Raw genomic sequence first — 18802 nt, 5'->3', positions numbered from 1 at the left:
GTTCTCTCCAATCTTCACAGGCTAGGGGTTCTGTGAGGGGCCTGGAGCCCTGCAGGGTGTTGTCTGTGCATGTAGACCTTCTAGAGCCCCAAAGTCTGGAATTTCCCACCATGCCCCTGTGCAAGGTGCAGCCCAGGAGCAGTCCCGTAAATGCGGAGGGCAGTGGTTTGTCATCAGGTGTTTTAGAGGAAGCTTTGTTAGGCACCGGAGAAGGCCCAAAGACCACCCACCCCTTGGTGTGCTCACCATGTGGGTCAGGGTTCAGACCCACCAACAGAAGGCCGTGGCTGAGACACCCTCTCCTTGGCTCGCCTTCGCCGATGGAGAGAAACCTCAAGGCCCTGCTTCCTTTCTTTTGTAACTTTGTAGTGTGCCTTGGGTGACGTCTCTGTTTCATGTCACTGATGGCACTCCCACGATGTGACAATCCCGATCCCTTTGTTCTGGGTTTCCAGGCCCCCTTTGTTTCTAACCCTTCTTGGGGACACGTGAGGTCAAATGCTCGGGTACCCTATGGTGTGCACACCTCAGTAATGTTATTGTGCCCCGATGGTCTTGCCTGCTGTTTGGCTGAAAATAGAGCCCAGAGGATGAGTTCATTTCCAGACCAGACGGAGGACAAAGACAATTGTCAACAATTTTCACACTGAAGGAAACGTTCTTTGATGGTTACCAGGGTAGGATTGGGAAGGAGGGTAGATGATTTGCCAGAGGGTCTACACTGCTAATGTGGGTGAAGGGGAAGACATATACCCTAGGAGGGAGTATGGCAAAAAATGGAGGAGGCGGGGAAGCCCCTGGGCAGAGGGTAATGTTAAGGCCACAGAACTCAGTCCTGCCTCATACACAGCCCTTGAATAGGGGTGAGCTCTGCATAGGAGCGGGGTAGACATGCAGGCTGGGGAAGAGTGTGGGAGCATACCCACAAACATCGGTAGTATAGACATGGTGTATTTGTACGTGGACATTTCCCTCCGCTGCAAATCCATCCAGATGTGGCGGAGCATCCAGGGGGCAAAGCTATGAAAAAGTCCAAGACACAAGCAAACGCCTTGGGGGAAGGAGGTGCTGGGCCTTGGAGCCCAGGACCAAGGGCAGTTAGCATCAAATGTCCCTTGAGAGGATGCCCTAGATCTTTTTTCTTTTTTTTTTTAATGAGGAGGCTCATAAAAGCTTGCGAGCCTCTGAGGTGTGACTATTGGTCTCTACCTGTCCGGAGGAAAGAAGAGTAAAGACAATTGAAGACACATAGAAGCAATTAGTCAAGGACTGATGGGCTAGACAGGAACCCTGGTGGCATGGTGGTTATGCATTGTGTTGTAATCCAAAAGGCTGGCAGTTCAAAACCACTAACTGCTCCTTGGGAGAAAGACGGGGCTTTCTTTTCTGGAGCCTTGGAAACTCACAGGGGCAGGTCTACCCTGTCCTATCGTGTCACTCTGAGCCAGCCTCGCTTCAATGGCAGTGATGAGTGAGGATGGACCACACAAACCATCAGCCTCCACAGCTCTGAGACCAGAATTACTAGAGGGTCCCCAGCACCACTTCCAACTGCTTTGTAAGGGTTTGCACTAGAAAGTCCTGGAGAGAGTGGGAGAAAACTGAATTTCTGTTCAAGGTCTTCCAAAGCTCGCCCTTTCTGGGCCACTGGGCGCTCTCCATGATGATGAGAAAAGCTGTTCTTTTTCTAGTGCTGACTGTATGTGCCAGGCATTGGACTCGGCCTCGGTGGATGTATCTCTATGTTCCCAGTAGATGGATGAAGAGCAGTAAGGCCAAGTCACTTGCTGAAGGACATGGAGGAAGTAGCAGAGTCTGGACGCTACTGGGCAGTTTGATTCCAGAACCTGAAGGTATCACTACCATGATACCTTGCTTCTCATGCTCCTACCTGTTGGGTGCTCTAGTCCAGCTCTTGTGTGAGCCAGGCCTTGCATTTTTCCACTTCTGTGACTGTTCAGGCTAGGCCCTTCTCTGGAAGCTTTTACTTCCTCGCCACTGACAGAACTTTGATCCATCACACCAACCAGGAGCACGTTGCTTCCTCATCTGTACTCTTCTGGGTTGTTTCTGTCTTGCCTGTGACACGCAGGAGGGTAACAAACAGACATACAGGAGCCGGGCTAACTTGGGTTCAAGTCCCAGCTCTGCGGCTCACTTAGCGCCCGCCCCGGGCTCAGAATGCTTACCTGGCTTGTTTGGGAGGATAGAGAGAGATTGTTTGAAGCCTTTGGGGTCCTGCTGGCAAGCAGTAGGGACTCCGCATGATAGCCATTCTTTCTTCACTTTATGTTTGCAGAGCACATGATCCTGGAAGATGCTGGGCCTTGTCTTGTCCTTGCTTCCCCACCTAGGAAAGCGCCCAGTCAGGATTTGATGGCAGCAATGACGGCTACTGTGATGTGAACTTTAGGCAAGATCAAGGGCCTGCTTTGCTTAAATGTCCTCTGACTGTGTGTGGCTCCTACTGCATGAGCTTTTAGGGGTTTGGATGAAGGAAGAGGGGAGGGGGGCTGAGCTCTGAAGGGAAGGCTTCCAGGGGGAAGAGGTGTCAGACTCAAACTTTCATATAAGAAGATTCATAGTTGTTGGGAAACGATATTTTATTAGCCGGTATGGGGTGTGCAAGTTGTGGATGGCAAGGTGAGCCAGGCCGTCAGCTCAGCTGAGGAATCTGGAATCTGCTCTCCGCATAACCTCTCGGTTGCTTCCAGTCATAAAGCAGTTCTTTCCTGCCATGAGATACGGCTCAGTTGCTGCCGCCTCTAAACTGTCTCACAATCCAGTGGATCCAAGCGGCGGTTGTGTAATTGAGGGGTAAAATTAGAGACATCAGACAAGGTAAAGCATGCATTTGCTCACCTCCAGAATGGCTGTGATCTCAGCAGCCAGGTCCACGCACAGAGAGAGAATATATTTCCAACCAAGGCTTATATGCACCCAGGGGATGTGCAAGCCCTCCTAATTACAGGTAATCACATATGCAACAGGACGGGCTTGTACAATAAGCATACATGCCACAGGAAGGGATGAGCTAGGGGTATACACACAGTAGAAAGGGGAGGCACTAGGGGCAAACAAGTGACAGGATGGGAGGGCTCTGGAGTCAAGATGGCAGCCTAACCTTGGTCGTCCCTGAGTTGGCTTCACGTAGGTATCTTTGGACTCTACTTCAGGGAACAATCTATTTTCCTTATCAGAAGGGAGTGGCCCCTACTTAGGGTGGGACAGATTATAGGGTCTGATTGCTCTAGATAGCTGATAACCCTCAGAGAGATAACCAATGACCTCCAAACAAGTGTATGGTCATTGACCAGGCATTATGTTAGGAAGCAGTATCTTGGGTCTGGCATATAATATGGGGGGATAATCTGGGGAATAACCTTTCTGTTTCCCACATACCACCACTACCTCCTCCTCTCACACTCGACTGACCCCCACTCACAGCGACCCTGGAGGGCAAAGTAGAGCTGTCTCTGTTTCTGAGGCTGTGAGTTGAGTAGAAAGCCTCATCTTTCTCACACTGGGTGGCTGTTGAATGGCTGACCTTGCTGTTGGCAGCCCAATGCCTAGCCCCATTGATGCTTAATATTTAAAAAGATAAAAGCCCCATTTTGCCTGCCATAGAATATACCATGTGCCTTTTAGGTATAGCCACAGCCTTACTTGAGAGATGGGAGCAGTGATCTCATGACCCGCATTCTGAGCTTTGGGAATTGTCCGGCAGATGGTCCGCTGTCACCTGTGTGAAGGCAGTTTCCACCCAGAAGTCCCCATGCATCCGCTGTAATGCTCTTCCTGGGGCTCCCACCATCGCAATCTGCCATTTGGTTTCAGAGAGCTCTGTTGTGGAGGGGAATGGCTGGAAGACAAGTGTTGCTGGGTTATTGTAAGAGCCCCAGAGGGTCTCTTACTGGAAGAAGGGGACCCCCAAGCAGCTGGTGGCATCAAGGCCCTTATTTCTGTGGTCAGGGATTTTGTTAGGAATTTGGGTGGTCTTAAGACGTGTCTGTGGACAGGAGACCCAGACATTTAGCATACAGCCTGCCTGAAGCCAAGAAGAGTTCCCTGCCCTGGGCTGGTCCTGATTGGCTCCTAGGAAAGAATGGACAGTGTGAAGAGCAAGCCACGGCACTGTTTGCCTGTGTATAACCGTGTGTAACCCCTACAGACCCTCAGGAGGCTGGGCTAGAGCAGGCGCCCCGTTGGCACAGCGGGTTAAAGGTTGGGCAGGGTAGGTGGTTTAGACCCATCAGCCACTCTGCTGGAGAGCAAGGCTGTGTAGCTTATGAAGATACACCGTTTCAGGAACCTGTGGGGCACTAGTCCTGTAGGATTGTTAGAAGTCAGCATTAACTCGATGGCAGTGGGTGGCTATTGGGCCAAAGTCCTCCCATCAACTCTAGTGCATGTGTGGGAGGAAAAAGGCCCACGTTGCTGCTCTTTCTGTGTGCCAGTCTCCTGGCCCCTTCCTAAGGGTCTTGGGATCTGACCCAGTCAGTTGAGCACACACCCTGCCCCTCTTGAAGAGAAACATGAAGGGGCATCGGCTGCGATTGAGTCTTATCAATCTCTCCTTGTGTGCCATAGACCTGAAAGGATCAGGGCATAGATCTCCCTTGCTTCACCGTGACGTGCAGTAGCGAGCGTGGACGTGAGTCTGGCCTGGGCGAGTGTGGAGGGTATGGAAACATGAAACGTGCGGAGCTTTCGCTGGTGCTGGCCCAGTGGGTGTGTGAGGCCTGGCTGGCCCAGTCCCACTCCCTGCCCAGCTGGGGATTTTCAAGCTCTCTTTCAGACGCACTGATGCTCGCGGCGCAGGTGGCCCACCTGGTTGGGTGGACGGGGAGTCTAGACGGCCTGCACCAGATTTGTTGATGGGGCCGCAGGACAGAAAGCAAGCCCGCGGCTCCACGATCCGCTCCTCCGGGCTGGGGGCTGGAGAACTTTTCCTTTTAGGAGTCGTTTTGAAAATTGTATGTGTGGGTGCAGTTTAATTATAGTCTCATTTTCAAGTACAGCTATAGAAGGTTTGGGTTTTGTTTTTTTTCCTTCAGCCATGCGTTGGCTGCTTCAAAGAGTTCATCCCAGTCTGCAATTTCCAGAGTTCTGAAGTGTTTTAAAAATAAAGTTGTTAGTCCCTTTGAAATCCTGGGCTCATGTGCTTCTTTTCCAATGGCAAATGATGACATGCAGGAAGAGAGCAGACATTTCTTTTCCTTTTTGGCCCAGCCACATTTTGGGCTTTATTTTTTTTTCTTTTTGTCATTGCCTTTAGTCATTCCCTCTTGCTGTAGACAGTGGCTCTTTCATCTCCACCGACTGACTCCTTTCCCCAGTGATCCCACTACTGGGAGTCTTTGCGAGGAAATAATTCAAATGTAGATAAAGCTGCGTGCACAAAGATGTTTATTTGATTTATTTATAAAAGGGAAATTTGGGAGATAGCGTAAATGTCAAATAGGGAACTGAGTAAAAACCGTACACATGTCTACCATGGAATATTAATGCAGGCATTACAAGTGAGGCTTCTAAAGCAAATGTGGCCAGAGGAACGCCGCTAGCAGCAGTCACAATGCTGCATTGACGGGGCCCAAACACCTCGCAAAAGCACCAGCGTGAAACCCGGCGGCTGCGTGCAGTGCGCACCTGCAGGATGGCGTTCTCTTCTTGATCCAGGCACCCGTTTCCTACGAGGAGCACGTGTTCCGCTCCTATCAGAGTTGGAGAGAAGGAAAAAGGAACGCTGGCTCGCACTGGCTTTGTCACTGCGTTCTGGACACACTGCTGTCTCTCCCCCAGCGAGTGCCTGGGCATGAGGAGGGCGTCTGCAGTCACAAGTGTATCCTTGGTCTGTCCTCCTTGAAATAGCCGAGGTTGTGAGAAATAGTTTTTAAAGAAGAGGAACAGGACCTCTGCAAATATATGAGCAAGAAATTGTTAGGGAGGATTTAAAAAAATTGTGTTTCTTCTTTTCTCTTCTCGATATTGCCTCTGCTCCCAGGAAAATCCACGGAGGTGGAAGTGTGCACCCAGAATGAGCTGATTGACAGGTGAGTGTGTACCATTTGTTAAGAAGACTCTCTGGGGCATGGGGGATTTGCTTTGCCTACCAGCTGTTTGAGTATCCTGGCTCCCTCCCATTCTTAGAAGTGATGCCCTGACACCTATGGAATTGCTAACGGCCAGCCAAAACCCAGAGCGCATGCTCACTCGTGTGTGCGGCAGCATCCCGCATTCAGGCCAGATTACTTGTCTGCCAGGTGATTTGGTCCATAGAACACTCTTCTTCTGTTGGCTTCTGTGGGGTAACTTATCTCAGACTCAATCAAGCCCAGCTTGTTCAAACTCTTCTCCGGGCTTGAAGCTAGCTGCCCCTTCCTTTCCATCATGCTCAGCCTCAGTGGGCTTTCCAACCGTGCCTGTGCACCAGCTGATCATTCTACCCGCAGCCTCTTTGTGGTGAGAATCAGTCTTCAGGACCAGTTTACACAGACTGGTAATGACCTTCCTTGCTTTCCCCTACACCACCATCTCTCCACCACACCTCAAGGCGGATTATCCTTGCTGGAAGCCCTTGGCCAGTAGTTACATTGCAGTCGTACCACGTGGTGTTGTCATATTTCTGCCTTTTCTTCCCACTCACTTGAGAATCCCGTAAGAGAGGAGAAAGGAGAAAGCATGAACTGGGTCTTGCAGTGTGTCAGCCACTGCCCTAGGTATTCGCATAAATGACTGCCCACCCTTCCTTGAGGGCTGTGTACTTGCCCTTGAGGGGTGGGTCTGGGATTCTTAACACCTGTGCTCTTATTGCCCTTGTGTGCAAAAAGTCTCCAATGACCCCTGCCTGCTTTAGCACCAGGTGCTGGGTGTGAGTGGGGTTCAGAAAGTGTGCTTGGACTAAGTGAATTGGTTGCTCTCTCAGCTTGCTTCTCTGGCCAGCTGGAAATGTCAAGGTCTTGCCCTCTTCTGTTTACTTGTCAGAGTGTCGGAATGCTGTTAGTGCTTGGGGTATTTTCCCTGTCTGGAGCCTTTTCTCCTGGGGCCACTATGAAGAAATAGAGCCAATCTAGGGTACAGAATGTTAAGAGTTGATTGATAACATGAAGGTGACAGAAGAGGCCAGGAGAGATCAAAAGCTGCGTTCACTGGAGGGCCTTCAGCCGAGGCTTCTCGAAGGTTACAAGAAGGTTACAGTGCTCCTCTACCATGGCAGTCGTTCCCGGTTCCCCTGTGGTTCAGGCCTCTGCTTTTGTCCCTATAAAAAGAGTTCACATCTCATTGGAAGGCTGGCAAGGGCAGGAAGGCTTCCCAAAGGGAGAACTGTCTTAGCTGCGATCTGAAGGATGAGGGCTGGAGGGGACAAGGGCTGTTGGAAGAACATCTGTGCTTGGGGTGTCCACGCTTTGGAGACCCGAGGACTCTGGGTGTGCAGTTGGAATGGACTCAGTGGCCTCCAGTCCCAGCTAGAGAGGCTTGTAGGACTTCACTGAGACGTCCACAAGTGCCGTGGTCGGAGCTCCACCTCGATTCTACTGGAAGAGGGGAGTCTGTGGAGGTGGTTCAGCTGGGGCTGCGCATGGTCAGAGTTGCCATTCGGGCCCTCCTGTGGTTGCTGTGGAGAATGGGTTGGAGGTGGCAAGGGGCCCCTTTTAGCCCTCCTCAACCTGCATGCCACCCCTTTCCGTTTCTGACAGATTTGTATATTTTTCTTGTGTTCTGCCTTTTCCAGCTGTAGGCTTCCCACTCAACATGGGTCATGCCTAAGCTAATTAAATGGGTGCCCTTGGCCCATTCTGCACTTTTGCAAGCCAGCAGCCAGCCGGCGCATCCATCACACTGTCCAGGCGAAGCTGCATCTGGTGTTTACCTGTTAATGAATGCACTGCAGCTTCGGAGTCTTTGCTCTTGTCTGAGCTTATGAGTAATGAGACTGTGGCCACTGAGAAGAATAGGAAAAACAGAGCTTAAATTAAGGCGCTTATCTATAATGGAGGTTCACATGGGCTTTTCACAGACTTCAGGTGGTTTTTCCTCATGGCTTAGGTGGCCCTTGAGAAATACAGGTTAATAACCAGAGGATGGCCAGAGTGATGATACTGAGACCTGCTTTGGGACCAAGAGTGGGTATAAGATTGTCAAACCCTTAAGGCCAATTCAGGGGCTGGGGCGGTACCTTCCACACTGCTTTGGGGCTTTGGAACCAGACTGATGTGGGTTCCCATTTCACCTGTGCCGCTGGCAACCGGGGAGGCAGTGGGAAAGTCTGTAGTGAGCCGCCTATGAGGATCATCATGAGCCCTGTGCTGAGGGCCGGCGCTGAGGCCCAGAGGAGATGATGCCTCTGACATGCCCTCCCAGAGTAGGCACTGGGCAAACAGCTGCCTCTGACCCCTTTTGTGGCTATTTCCTAGAAGGCATTCGGTGGAAGGGGCCTAGTCCTCTCCTGCCCTGTCTGCTTTGATGCCGTCAAGCCCACTAGGCCCCCTTCTGTTTTCTGAGGTTCCTTACTAACTTGATTTTGGGAAACTAGAAAAAAAGAAGACTGAAATTGCAAATATGGAGGAATTCTAAAGGGCAAGTAATTTTAAGTCATCACGCTGGTTTGGGATTTGGGCACGGGAAATCACTGATCTTACGTTCTCAACAATTAAGGCCTGCCGAAGATGCCATCACCTACCAGCATATTCTACCGGAATCGCCCGAGCCTTCAGCCTCTCGAGCGTTGTCAGACTGTGACGGGTCTGAAAAGTCTTCCTTCTTCTCACGAGACCAGAAGCAAGACAGCGAGACGGAGAAGATTTCTGGCCTAGTTAACCATTTCTCTCAAGGTGAGCTACGGTATACCCAACACTTGGAATAATGCCCTAGTCTCCCACCCCCGCACCCCCCCCCACCCCGTAATGTAAACAAACCAATAATGACAAACTTTGTTTGACTAAAATGCTTATTTATACAGTTTACTGAAAAATGGTATTTTAATCCTCACAAATGGTTCTGAAACAGGAATTCATTCTCTTGCTTTTATAGCCAATGTGTGGTGACATTTGGATGTTTCTTCCTTGAAAGGAGAGCTGGTCACTCACTATATCATTCATCAGTAGGGAAAGCTGTGGTTGTAAAAAGTGTAGGCAATTTGGGAAAAGGCAATTTTATATTTTAAATGATGTCTTTAAATAGACAATTTGCTCTCCTAATGGTGGCAGGCTGGGAGCACTGAAGTTAAGGGGCAGCCCCAAGTCTGGTTAGCGCCCTTCTTGTCTGTTCGTTTCCCAGTTCATCTAAGGCAGGGCCACTTTGAAGACTCTTGTCGAAGAGTATCTGACTCCCATGTGGGGGTCCAAGGGGCTGTTGTATAATTGAGGGGTAAACTAAAGACACATAAGAAAGATAGAGCATGCAAGGGCTCACCTCTCAGTCATGACTTCAGGAGCTAAGTCGGAGCAAAGAGCGAGGAATGTAATCGCATGAGTTTTTATGATAGGGGGCATGCAGGCCACGGTAAGCACATAGGTAACAGGAAGGGGGCTAGTTAGGGATATACACACAATAGGAAGGGGAGGCACTAGGGGCATACATGTGACAGGGAGGCATAACAAGATGGGTGAGCTCTAGAGTCAAGATGCCACCTAACCTTGGTCATTCCTTAGTTGGCTTGACCTTAGGTGTCTTTGAGCCCTCTTTCAGGGGAACAGTCTGTTTTCCTTATCAGAAGGGAGTGGGCCCTACTTAGGGTGGGACAGACAGTAGGGTCTGATTGCCTTTAATGGCAGCTAACCTTTAAGTAGATAGTCTTTAAGCAGTTGACCTCCAAGTGTATAGTCAGTGACCATGTGTTTGCAAGCAGCATCTAAAGCTTGACCTTATTATGGGAAGACATCATGGGGAATCACATTTTCATAGGCGAATGTGAAGGTTTCCTCCACAGGAGCCTTGGCCTCCCAGCCTCCTTAACATATGAGTGTTGAGAGTTTGTCTGCATACCCCCTCTTCCCATTCTGTTCCCCACACTCCCATTTTCAAGCAGGCTGGTAAAGTAACAGTAGGTAGGGACTCAACTGTGGAACAATCAAACCTGTGTGAGCAAAAGAACAGCATTTGCCCCAAATCAAGACTCAGCGGGCCTCTATCAATGTCTGATCCTAGAGACCATTGGTCTTCAAAAAAAAAAAAATTTTTTTTGAATTAGCAATAGAACTCCCCTCTCCCTTTATAAAAGAAATTTTACATGGGGGTCCAGAATGTATAAGAAATATGAGTAAAGCCATTGCCCTGCCTCGGACAGCTAGGCCTGGTGCATGAATGCAGATTTTTGCTACACCCTGGATTTTTTCTGAGGTCTTCAGCGGCCAGTCTCCAGAACCAGATTTTCTTTGGATTTCCGGCTATGTGCTGATATGACATCTTGTTACTGCCGACTTTCCCGTGGCCCCAGGAACAGAGAGGCAGAGTCACCGAGGCTGCAAACAACAAAGGAGTTTATTGACTAGCTCGAGCTCGGGCCCAAGTGCTAAGGCACCAATGCAGTGGTCACCAAAGACAAGGACCCCGGCCTGGGGCACAAGCCAAGCTTTTATACTCTCTACAGGTTACATAAACTGGGTGAAACTATCCCCCCTGGGTGAGACTATCTCCCCCTCCCCCTCCCATAGTTCAGTGACTTCATCTGGAGACAGTCGGTTGTGCAGGTCTTGTTGGTTGACTGCCTCCACTCTTGGAACGTTCCAGTTATGTTCACTCAGAACTTTTCCAGGTGCGGTCAGCACCATTGTGATCACTGGGCCTTGGCAGGTATGGTCAGCACCATTGTGATCACTGGGCCTTGGCAGGTATGGTCAGCACCATTGTGATCACTGGGCCTTGGTAGGTATGGTCAGCGTCATTTCCGGGTAGAGGGTGGCTTTGTTAGGGGAGTGAAACTCAAGGCTGTTAGAGAAACGAAACTTAAAGCTGGAGAAAAGAGAAAAAAAAAAAGAAACTTAGGCCCGTTTAAAAGGCTCAGCCTGTCATGGAGTCACTGCTGCCTTACAGCCCCCTTTTTCTTGCACCTACGAGGGAGCATTCTTGCTCGTGAGTTGGGCTGTTGTTCCTGTCCTCCATTTCCAGACTGTATTCACGGCCGAGCCCCTGATACCGCTGTCGCAGCACCGTTAGTTGTACAGTATTGACTTGCTCTTTTACAAAGGTAATTAATCTATTTAAAATGCATGGTCCGAAAGTAAGAATGAGCAGGAGCACAATTAGGGGCCTCAGTAATGTGGAGAGCATCTGCTTGCTCTCCTCCCACACCACCCCCGGTCCCCCCTCATTACTTGCAACTCTACGTTTCACTTTAATTTAGGACAAACAATGGCTTACTTCTCTGTCCCTAGTGCCATCTCTGCCCTCCACTGTATCAGTCAGCTTGGAACTTAGGCCCTTTCTAAGAATTCCCCCATAGACCACTCTCACTAGATCTTTGGCCTTACCTGAGGGCTCGAGGCCTTAAAGGAATGAGGGCGTGATGCAGCCCCCCAAATCATTTAAGTTGGGAGTGTTACAGATCTCTGATCTTTGGAAAGAAGCCCTGCTAGCACAGTGGTTAAAGCACTTAACTGCTAAGGGTAAGATTGGGGGTTCGAACCCACCATCCACTGGGCAGAAGAATGTAGTGATCTGCCTTCTATGGCCTTGGGAACCCTGCGGGGCAGTTCACCGGCCACTCGGAGTCAGAATCCACGTGCCGACAAGCAGTGGGTTTGGCTGGTGGATCTCGTTCACAGCTCTCTGCTGTGCACTCGGCAGTTCCCTCTTCCTCTGGCCTGCCTCTTTCTGGTCTGCTCCCCGCTGCCACTCCAGCTTGTGTTTGCTTCTAATCAGAGCTTTTCCCGCCGTCTCGTATTTCTTTTTCCTGTAGAGACCCATGAGTTTGGGCTCACCGTGCCCTTTTCGTGGATTACCCAGGCACGTTGTGAAACTGGGCCAGCGCTCTACTCAAATGGGATTCTGGAACTATGCTCGCATTCCCCTGACGATCTTGTGGTGGGTTTCCGTTCAGCCGTTTAGACTCTGTGTTCTCCTTCCGGCAATGCTATAATCTTGAGTGGAGGGGTGACCTGATTTAGGTGGTTTTTTTTTTTTTCATGTAACATTGTATCATAAGCTTGCTGACATATTGTTACATACCATCCTTTTTAATGTCATTAGAATTGTCAACTGCATGACTGAACTGCAGTCTCCCTCATGTTTCCCTCGTGTTGAACATTTAAGCCATTTCCAGAATTCCAGAATGGCAAGCAATCTCCTGAAATAAAGGTGCTGCAGGAATTATCTTTGCACAGGAAGCTTTCCCCGATTTGGCGGGTGGGGAGGGTAGTTTTTAACCTGGACTCTAAGCATTAGCACTGCTAGGCAGGGGCATGCACCTTTTTGGTGGCAGTTCCCTGTAGGATTGGTGGTTCTAAAGAATGAGGATTTGTCAGAAGGGAATTACTGTAAGAGGGACAGATAGTTCTTTCCCATTGTGTCAAGGCCAGTGTAGTATATCTTTTTGGGTGGTTATGGCTGCATAATTGATAAGCGGTGTCCAATTCAACGGGGATCATTTCCTGACACCCAAGTGATGATCCTAGCTCCTGGCCAAAGACCACGACTTGTCTCGATGGCAGCTGAGCATTGGTCGCACTCCAAGCCAGCAGTGTGTATATTAGACAAACCAGCCGGGAAGGCAGCAGTTACAAACAGCGAAGCTCCTGACTCGTGTGGACTGGACTAGCCTCGGGGAGGCAGGACGGGAGGTACAGTGCCGGGATGCGCCGAGTTTGTTGCAGACCGAGCCGTTCAGAGCCCTGCAACGATGAGATCCTCAGACATTCCACCAAATGACTTACCAAACTCTGGCATTAATACGAGAGAACGGAAGGTTTGGAAATTAAGTCATCTCATAAACATTCAAATTCATGCCAAAATTACTATTTAATTAGGAAAAGATCTGTAACATTGTACTACTTTTAAATGAAAGTCATTTTGGAGGAATTAAAACTAGGTCATAACATTAGTATAATGTTTTAAAACAAACATTACTAAGACATACTGGGTGCACCCTAATTGATGAATTAAAGACATTAGTTTTGTCTTTGGATACTTAATGTGGTTATGTTTTAAACAGTGACTCGAGAAACCTACCTCGAGATCAGCGCTGTGCTTCCCTCTTCCTTTGTTCGAGACAGAGGTGGGTGGGGGCTGAACAAAACTGTACGTACTCATTGTAGAAAATGAAAATGCACTGTAGTCTTTTCTTCCAAATCTGAACTCTACCACCCAGAGGCAATTGCTGATAATCTTGTGGTCTATTTCCTTTGTGTGTTTGTATGTGTGTGTGGGTTTCCTGTCTGTGCAAATTTTTAAATAGAGTTGTGATTATTCTGAATAACCAATTTTATATCTATTTTTAAATTTAACATAATAACATGAAAACTTTTCCCTGGCATTACGTCTTCTGCATAATGTAATTTGAGTAGCTGTGCAATGCTGCTTCATAATAGATGTGCTATACTTTATTTAACAATTTGAGCTATTTTCAGTTTTTTCCTGGTACATATAATGTGAAGAAGCACATTTTCTTGCTTTCAGGTAAATAGTTGTCAGCAAGTCTGGTGACCTTTTTCTACAGATTCCTTCCCAAACCAAACTCACGACCATCAAGTCGATTCCTGCTCCCAGGAGCCCTACAGGACAGGGTAGAACTGCTTCTGAGGGTTTCCGAGACTAACTCTTTATGGGAGTAGAAAGCCTCATCTTTCCCTTGAAGAGTGGCGGGTGGTTTTGAACTGCAGGTCTTGTGGTTAACAGCCAAATGCATAACCACTTTGCCACCAGAGTTCCTTTTGGATTCCGGGAAGGAGAATTATTTGGTAAAAATGTTTGGGAGAGAACCTATGCAAGGCTAGTGATAAAAATAGTCCCGAGGGCCATACACCTGTATACTCACACTACCGGGGTGGGTTTTTGTGAGCACTGAGCATCCTCACTAGTCTGGGCATTTCTGTTTGGGTTTTTGTAAGTTTCAGATTAGTAAGGGATGAATACCTGCCATATTCTTTTCAAAGAGTTAGCCTTGAAAATATCTGGATGCATGAATGTGGTTTAATTAACTCTCAGGCACTTCAAGCCGGCTTGAAAGCGATCTGTTAGTTTCACCATAAGGAAGGTTTTGAATTAATATTTGATATTTAGAAGAATAAAGGCTACATTAGAGCTAGCATTAAAATTACATTGAATATAATTTTTCCGTGTGATGTAAAATATCTTCCTTGTGGAGGGCTACAGAACATCATTACGGAACCGGGGCTTTTTGCTGAGGAATCGCTCAGCCTCCCCTTTCCTGGGAAAGACTTGCCAGTTGCTGGCTCGCTCAGCACACGGCAGTGCTCTTTGGAATTTTAAACTTCCTGCACGGTCTATAAATTATTCCATTTGTCGAGGGCCTCAGACTTAGACTTTAACATACCCCTCTTTCCTTGTAGACTCACTAATGGAACATATACAAGAAATTCGAACTTTGAGAAAACGTCTAGAGGACTCTATTAAAACAAATGAGAAACTGCGGAAACAGCTGGAACGGCAAGGGTCTGAATTCGATCAAGGTAAGGATGGCCGCAGAAAGCGGCAAGCCTGAGGGCTTCATTTGGGAAGTGTTTACCTAGATTTGCCGTCTGGGTCTTGAGACGATCGACCGGCCTACGGCCAGGGAAACCTCAGTGTCAATCCTGGGTTTGCCACTATGTCCTGGGTGACTTGGTGCTCACTGTAATCGCTCCGTAAAACTGGGACAGTATTTGCTGGCGTCAGATCATGGGGAGAAGGAAGTAAGTGAACTCACACACACACCGTGCACCACAGTCCCTGGGACCGAGGCAGCTGTGGATACTGTTCATTTCTCAGTCGATGGAGCAATTTGCCAGTCTGTGGCTGCCTGCATTGTGCTTGCCAGTCCTCCTTTGACTACAGAGAAAAACAGATAGGCATTTTAAAAATTAAACAGGGCAGTATTTTCCCCATCAATTGGGGATTATAAAAACAGCTAATATCTCTTGCCAATCAAAGAGTGCTCATGTTCCTACATAAAGTTTGCTCTGAATGAGGTGTGCTTTTCCATGAAGAATTTATTTATTTATTGGATATCCACTTGGATCTTTACTTTCTTTTCCTGTCTTTTATTTAGCTTTTTTTTTAAGAAAAATAATTTTATTGGGGGCTCTTACAGCTCTTATAACAATCTATACATCAATTGTATCAAGCATATTTGTACATATGTTGCCATCATTGTTTTCTAAACATTTCCTTTCTATTTGAGCCCTTGGTAGCAGCTCCTTTTTTACCGTCCTTCCCCACTTCCATCCTCATGATAAATTATAAATTATTATTAATTTCATATCTTACACTGACTGCTGTCTTCCTTCCCCCTCCATTTCTTCCCACCTTCTCTCCGACCTTCCCCCTTCCCTCCTGATATCACTGCTACTATTTCTGTTGCTGATGGGTTTATCTGACCTGGATTCCATGTGTCCCGAGCTCTTACCTGTACCTGTGTACATGCTCCTGCCAAGCCTGCAGTGAAAGACAGGATTGGGGTTATGATAGTAGGGAGTGAGGAAGTCTCAAGGAACCAGAGGAATATTGTGTGTTTCATCAGGGCTATACTTCACCCTGGTTGACTTATTCCTTCCTTGCGACCCGTCTGTGAGGGAATGTCCCATTGTCTACAGATGGGTTTGGGTCTCTGCTCCGACCTCCTCGTTCTCAACAATACGTTTTTTTGTTGTTGGGGTTTTCTGATGCCTGTTAACTGATCCCATTGACACCTCATGTCCGTACAGGCTGCTGTGCTTTTTCTTTGTGAGCTTGTTTAACTTCAAGCCTTTAAGACCCCAGGTACTTTATCTTTTGATAGCCGGACACCATCAGCTTTCTTCACCACATTTGCTTGTGCACTCACTTTGTCTTCAGTGATTGTGCTGGGAGGGTGAGCATCACAGAATGCCAGATTGTTAGAACAAAGTGTTCTTGTATTGAGGGAGGGCTTGAGCAGAGGCCCCAAATCCCATCCACTTCCTCAATGTATTGCCATATAAATGTATGTACCTATGCCAGTACCTCTATTTTAAAGAATTAATATATTTACGTAAGTCCATACCTATGTTTATACCTCTATCCATGCTTTGCTTCCTAGATCTTTGCTCTGTTTCCTTTTACCTTCCTCCTTTCCCATCATCACACTTGTTAACGTTTTAAATTTCATGGTTAAGACATCCACATGAATCAAAACTGAAAATGATAAAAAATGGTCTGCATTAAGAAATCACTTTCCACCTTATACTGATTAACCCTCTCCTCCCTCTCTTCTCACTTTTGTTAGTTTTCCTGTGTAGCCTTACAGTGGTTCTTGGTGCAGCTATAAAATCTGTTTTTCTCTTCCTTCCTTACCCAAAAGGTTGCATTTCCTGTATCCATTGATCCATACCCCTTTCACTGAAGAGTATATCCTGGACGGCTTTCCTTAGTGCCCTCATTTCATGAAGAGTATACCTTGGCAGGAACTTGGTGCCATATGAAAAGCCTGTTTTTGTTTGGGAAGGGGTCCCAGCTCATTCATTTATTAGCTCTGTGACTTTGAGCAAGTCACTCACCTCTCTAGGTCTTAATTAGCCAATGAAATAGGGCCGTGGATTGTGAGGTTATATGACGCAATGTAAAGAATAGGCCATAGCTCAGTGCATCACTCAACACAGATGTTTTGGTTATCATCAGTTTTATTTTTAAATGACATCGGTTTAATGTTATAAACTCTGAAATGGGCATGGATGCTAATGTGACTCCCATTTGCAGAGATGAGTTCTAGAAGGATGAAATAACTCCCTCAAGGGGCCACCCCGCCAGCCAGTGACAACCTGTGAGTCCTTGGACCCCCAGTTTAGTTCTTATTTTTTTCTACCTTAGAAGGACATCTGTCTTTCCAAAGCACTAAGTATTCTGCTGTTGCCAAGGTAAAGAGAATGATTCCATTCCTCCCTCTCCCTCCTCCCTCCCCTCTTCTCACCCTGTCTCTTATCTACCCTGCATCCTCCCACTCTCACCCCGAGGGAAATTGATTAATCTGAGTTATTAGTTGTATCAAACACAGAAAAGAAATATATGCCTGGGCCCGTCACATTCACTCTTGGTAATGCCTGAATTAGATTCATTCTGTTTTACATTTTCCCTGGCAAATCCAATTATAGCATTATTTGGGGGCTCAAATGGCCACCAGCTACAATGGAGCAGACAATTGCTCTGGAGAGTAATTCACTCTGACGGGAAGGTTTACAAAAAGGCATTCATAAAGTATTTACACGGTAGAAAGACGTACTGTTCTCACCATGTTGTCAGAATCTCTGAAAAGACAAAGACATACAAGTAGCTCTGCCTCCTGCTTGCTGTGAAAGGCTCGTCTTGGGAGGTTTGAGGAAAACATGGTTCCTTGTAAAGATGTTGAGGTGGAATCTCCTTAGAAAACGGCAGCCTTCTGTTAAGCCAGCCACCACCAGTTCTGTGGGTTTGTAGTGGTGGTGTTCAGAGTGAGGACTGGCCTTTTAGCCTCAGAAATGGACCCTGCTAACTTGGGTTGATGAGCTCAGCATTACAGGGTCTCAAGGACTGTTCTGTGGTTGAATTGCACCTTTGATAAGTGATGCGTTTAGCTTTAGCTGTAGTGGACTTCTTGTTGCTCATCTGGGATGCGTTTTGGTTCTGCCTTAGGGCCCCAGCTATCAAGAATAATGAGATAATCAAAGAAAAAATGGGGGCAAACCTAGGGGGCCCTAATTTATGGCATAAGTAGTCTGCCAAACAGTCTACCAACCATACCCCCAAATCCGCAAACAGCAGAGATTGGCCAGGGACCTCATAAAAATTATACACTGTATAAATCAAAAGACTTCTCCAAAAGCGTAAAAAACAAAGCAAAACAAAACCCAGAGACAGGTTAATGAAATATCAGACAAGGGATTAATCTCTTAAGATTTAAGAAATACTGAAGCACCTCAATGACAGAGAGACAAACAATTTAATTTAAAAATGAGAAGGCATGAACAGAGACTTCACCAAAGAAGGCATTCATGTAGCCAACACACAGGAAGAAATCAGCCATTAGAGAGAGATACAAATCAAAACAGCAGCAAGATACCATCTTACACCATCAATAGTAGCAAAGTTCAGTAAATCAGAAAGCAAGCAGTGCTGGTGAGGATGTAGAGGCAATGGGGCTCCGAGCCTGTAAAATGGAAGAACCACTGTGGAAACGAGACGGTGCTTCCTGACAGAGCTGGGAATCTGGTCCAGCAACCCCACTGTGAGATATATTTCCTAAAGAAGTAAGGACTCTGGCGTGAATTGATATGTGCACACCTATGTTTACCACAGCATTGTTCACAGGAGCAAAACGATGGAAGCATTCCTGATGGTTACCAGGGTTAGGAGGGGAGAGGAAGGGGATGTCATAAACTGTATATAGCTGTATATTATTTAGGTGGATGCAAAGGCAGTATACAATCGGGGAGATCAGCCCAGTATCACTGTTTCAGTTACCATTACTGCAGGATTGAATATGTAATACAACTTAGTTTCCTTGTCTGTTTGGTGTATAAGAGTAAGCTGGACAAGGGAACTAAGTAATGTTATATATTCAATCCTGCAGTAATGGTAATCAAAACAGTAATCTTACAGTGGATACATAGACACTCGTACAAGCTGAACAGAGAGGAGTAGGTGAACAGGATTCAACCTA

At 47.3% G+C, this 18802-nt stretch overlaps 1 protein-coding gene across 6 annotated transcripts in view; it reads left to right on the top strand.

The window, feature by feature from the left end:
- Positions 1-18802, top strand: part of CDK5RAP2 (CDK5 regulatory subunit associated protein 2) — a 209163-nt gene that overhangs the window by 162770 nt on the left and 27591 nt on the right. For all 6 annotated transcript variants that reach the window (XR_006680712.1, XM_045296558.1, XM_045296557.1 and 3 more), the window contains 3 exons: positions 6005-6053; positions 8656-8831; positions 14505-14624. Coding sequence is in view for 5 of the 6 variants with exons in the window: in XM_045296558.1 (XP_045152493.1) it covers positions 6005-6053; positions 8656-8831; positions 14505-14624 (345 nt within the window). In the remaining variant the exon portion in view is untranslated. The remainder of the gene's footprint in view (positions 1-6004; positions 6054-8655; positions 8832-14504; positions 14625-18802) is intronic.

Source organism: Echinops telfairi, unplaced genomic scaffold (assembly GCF_000313985.2).
Source record: "Echinops telfairi isolate 266 unplaced genomic scaffold, ASM31398v2 ScPeMD7_7410;HRSCAF=8448, whole genome shotgun sequence".
NCBI classification, from domain to species: Eukaryota; Metazoa; Chordata; class Mammalia; order Afrosoricida; family Tenrecidae; genus Echinops; species Echinops telfairi.
Note: the sequence above shows the minus strand (reverse complement) of the source record. Positions and strands in the feature narration are given on the sequence as shown.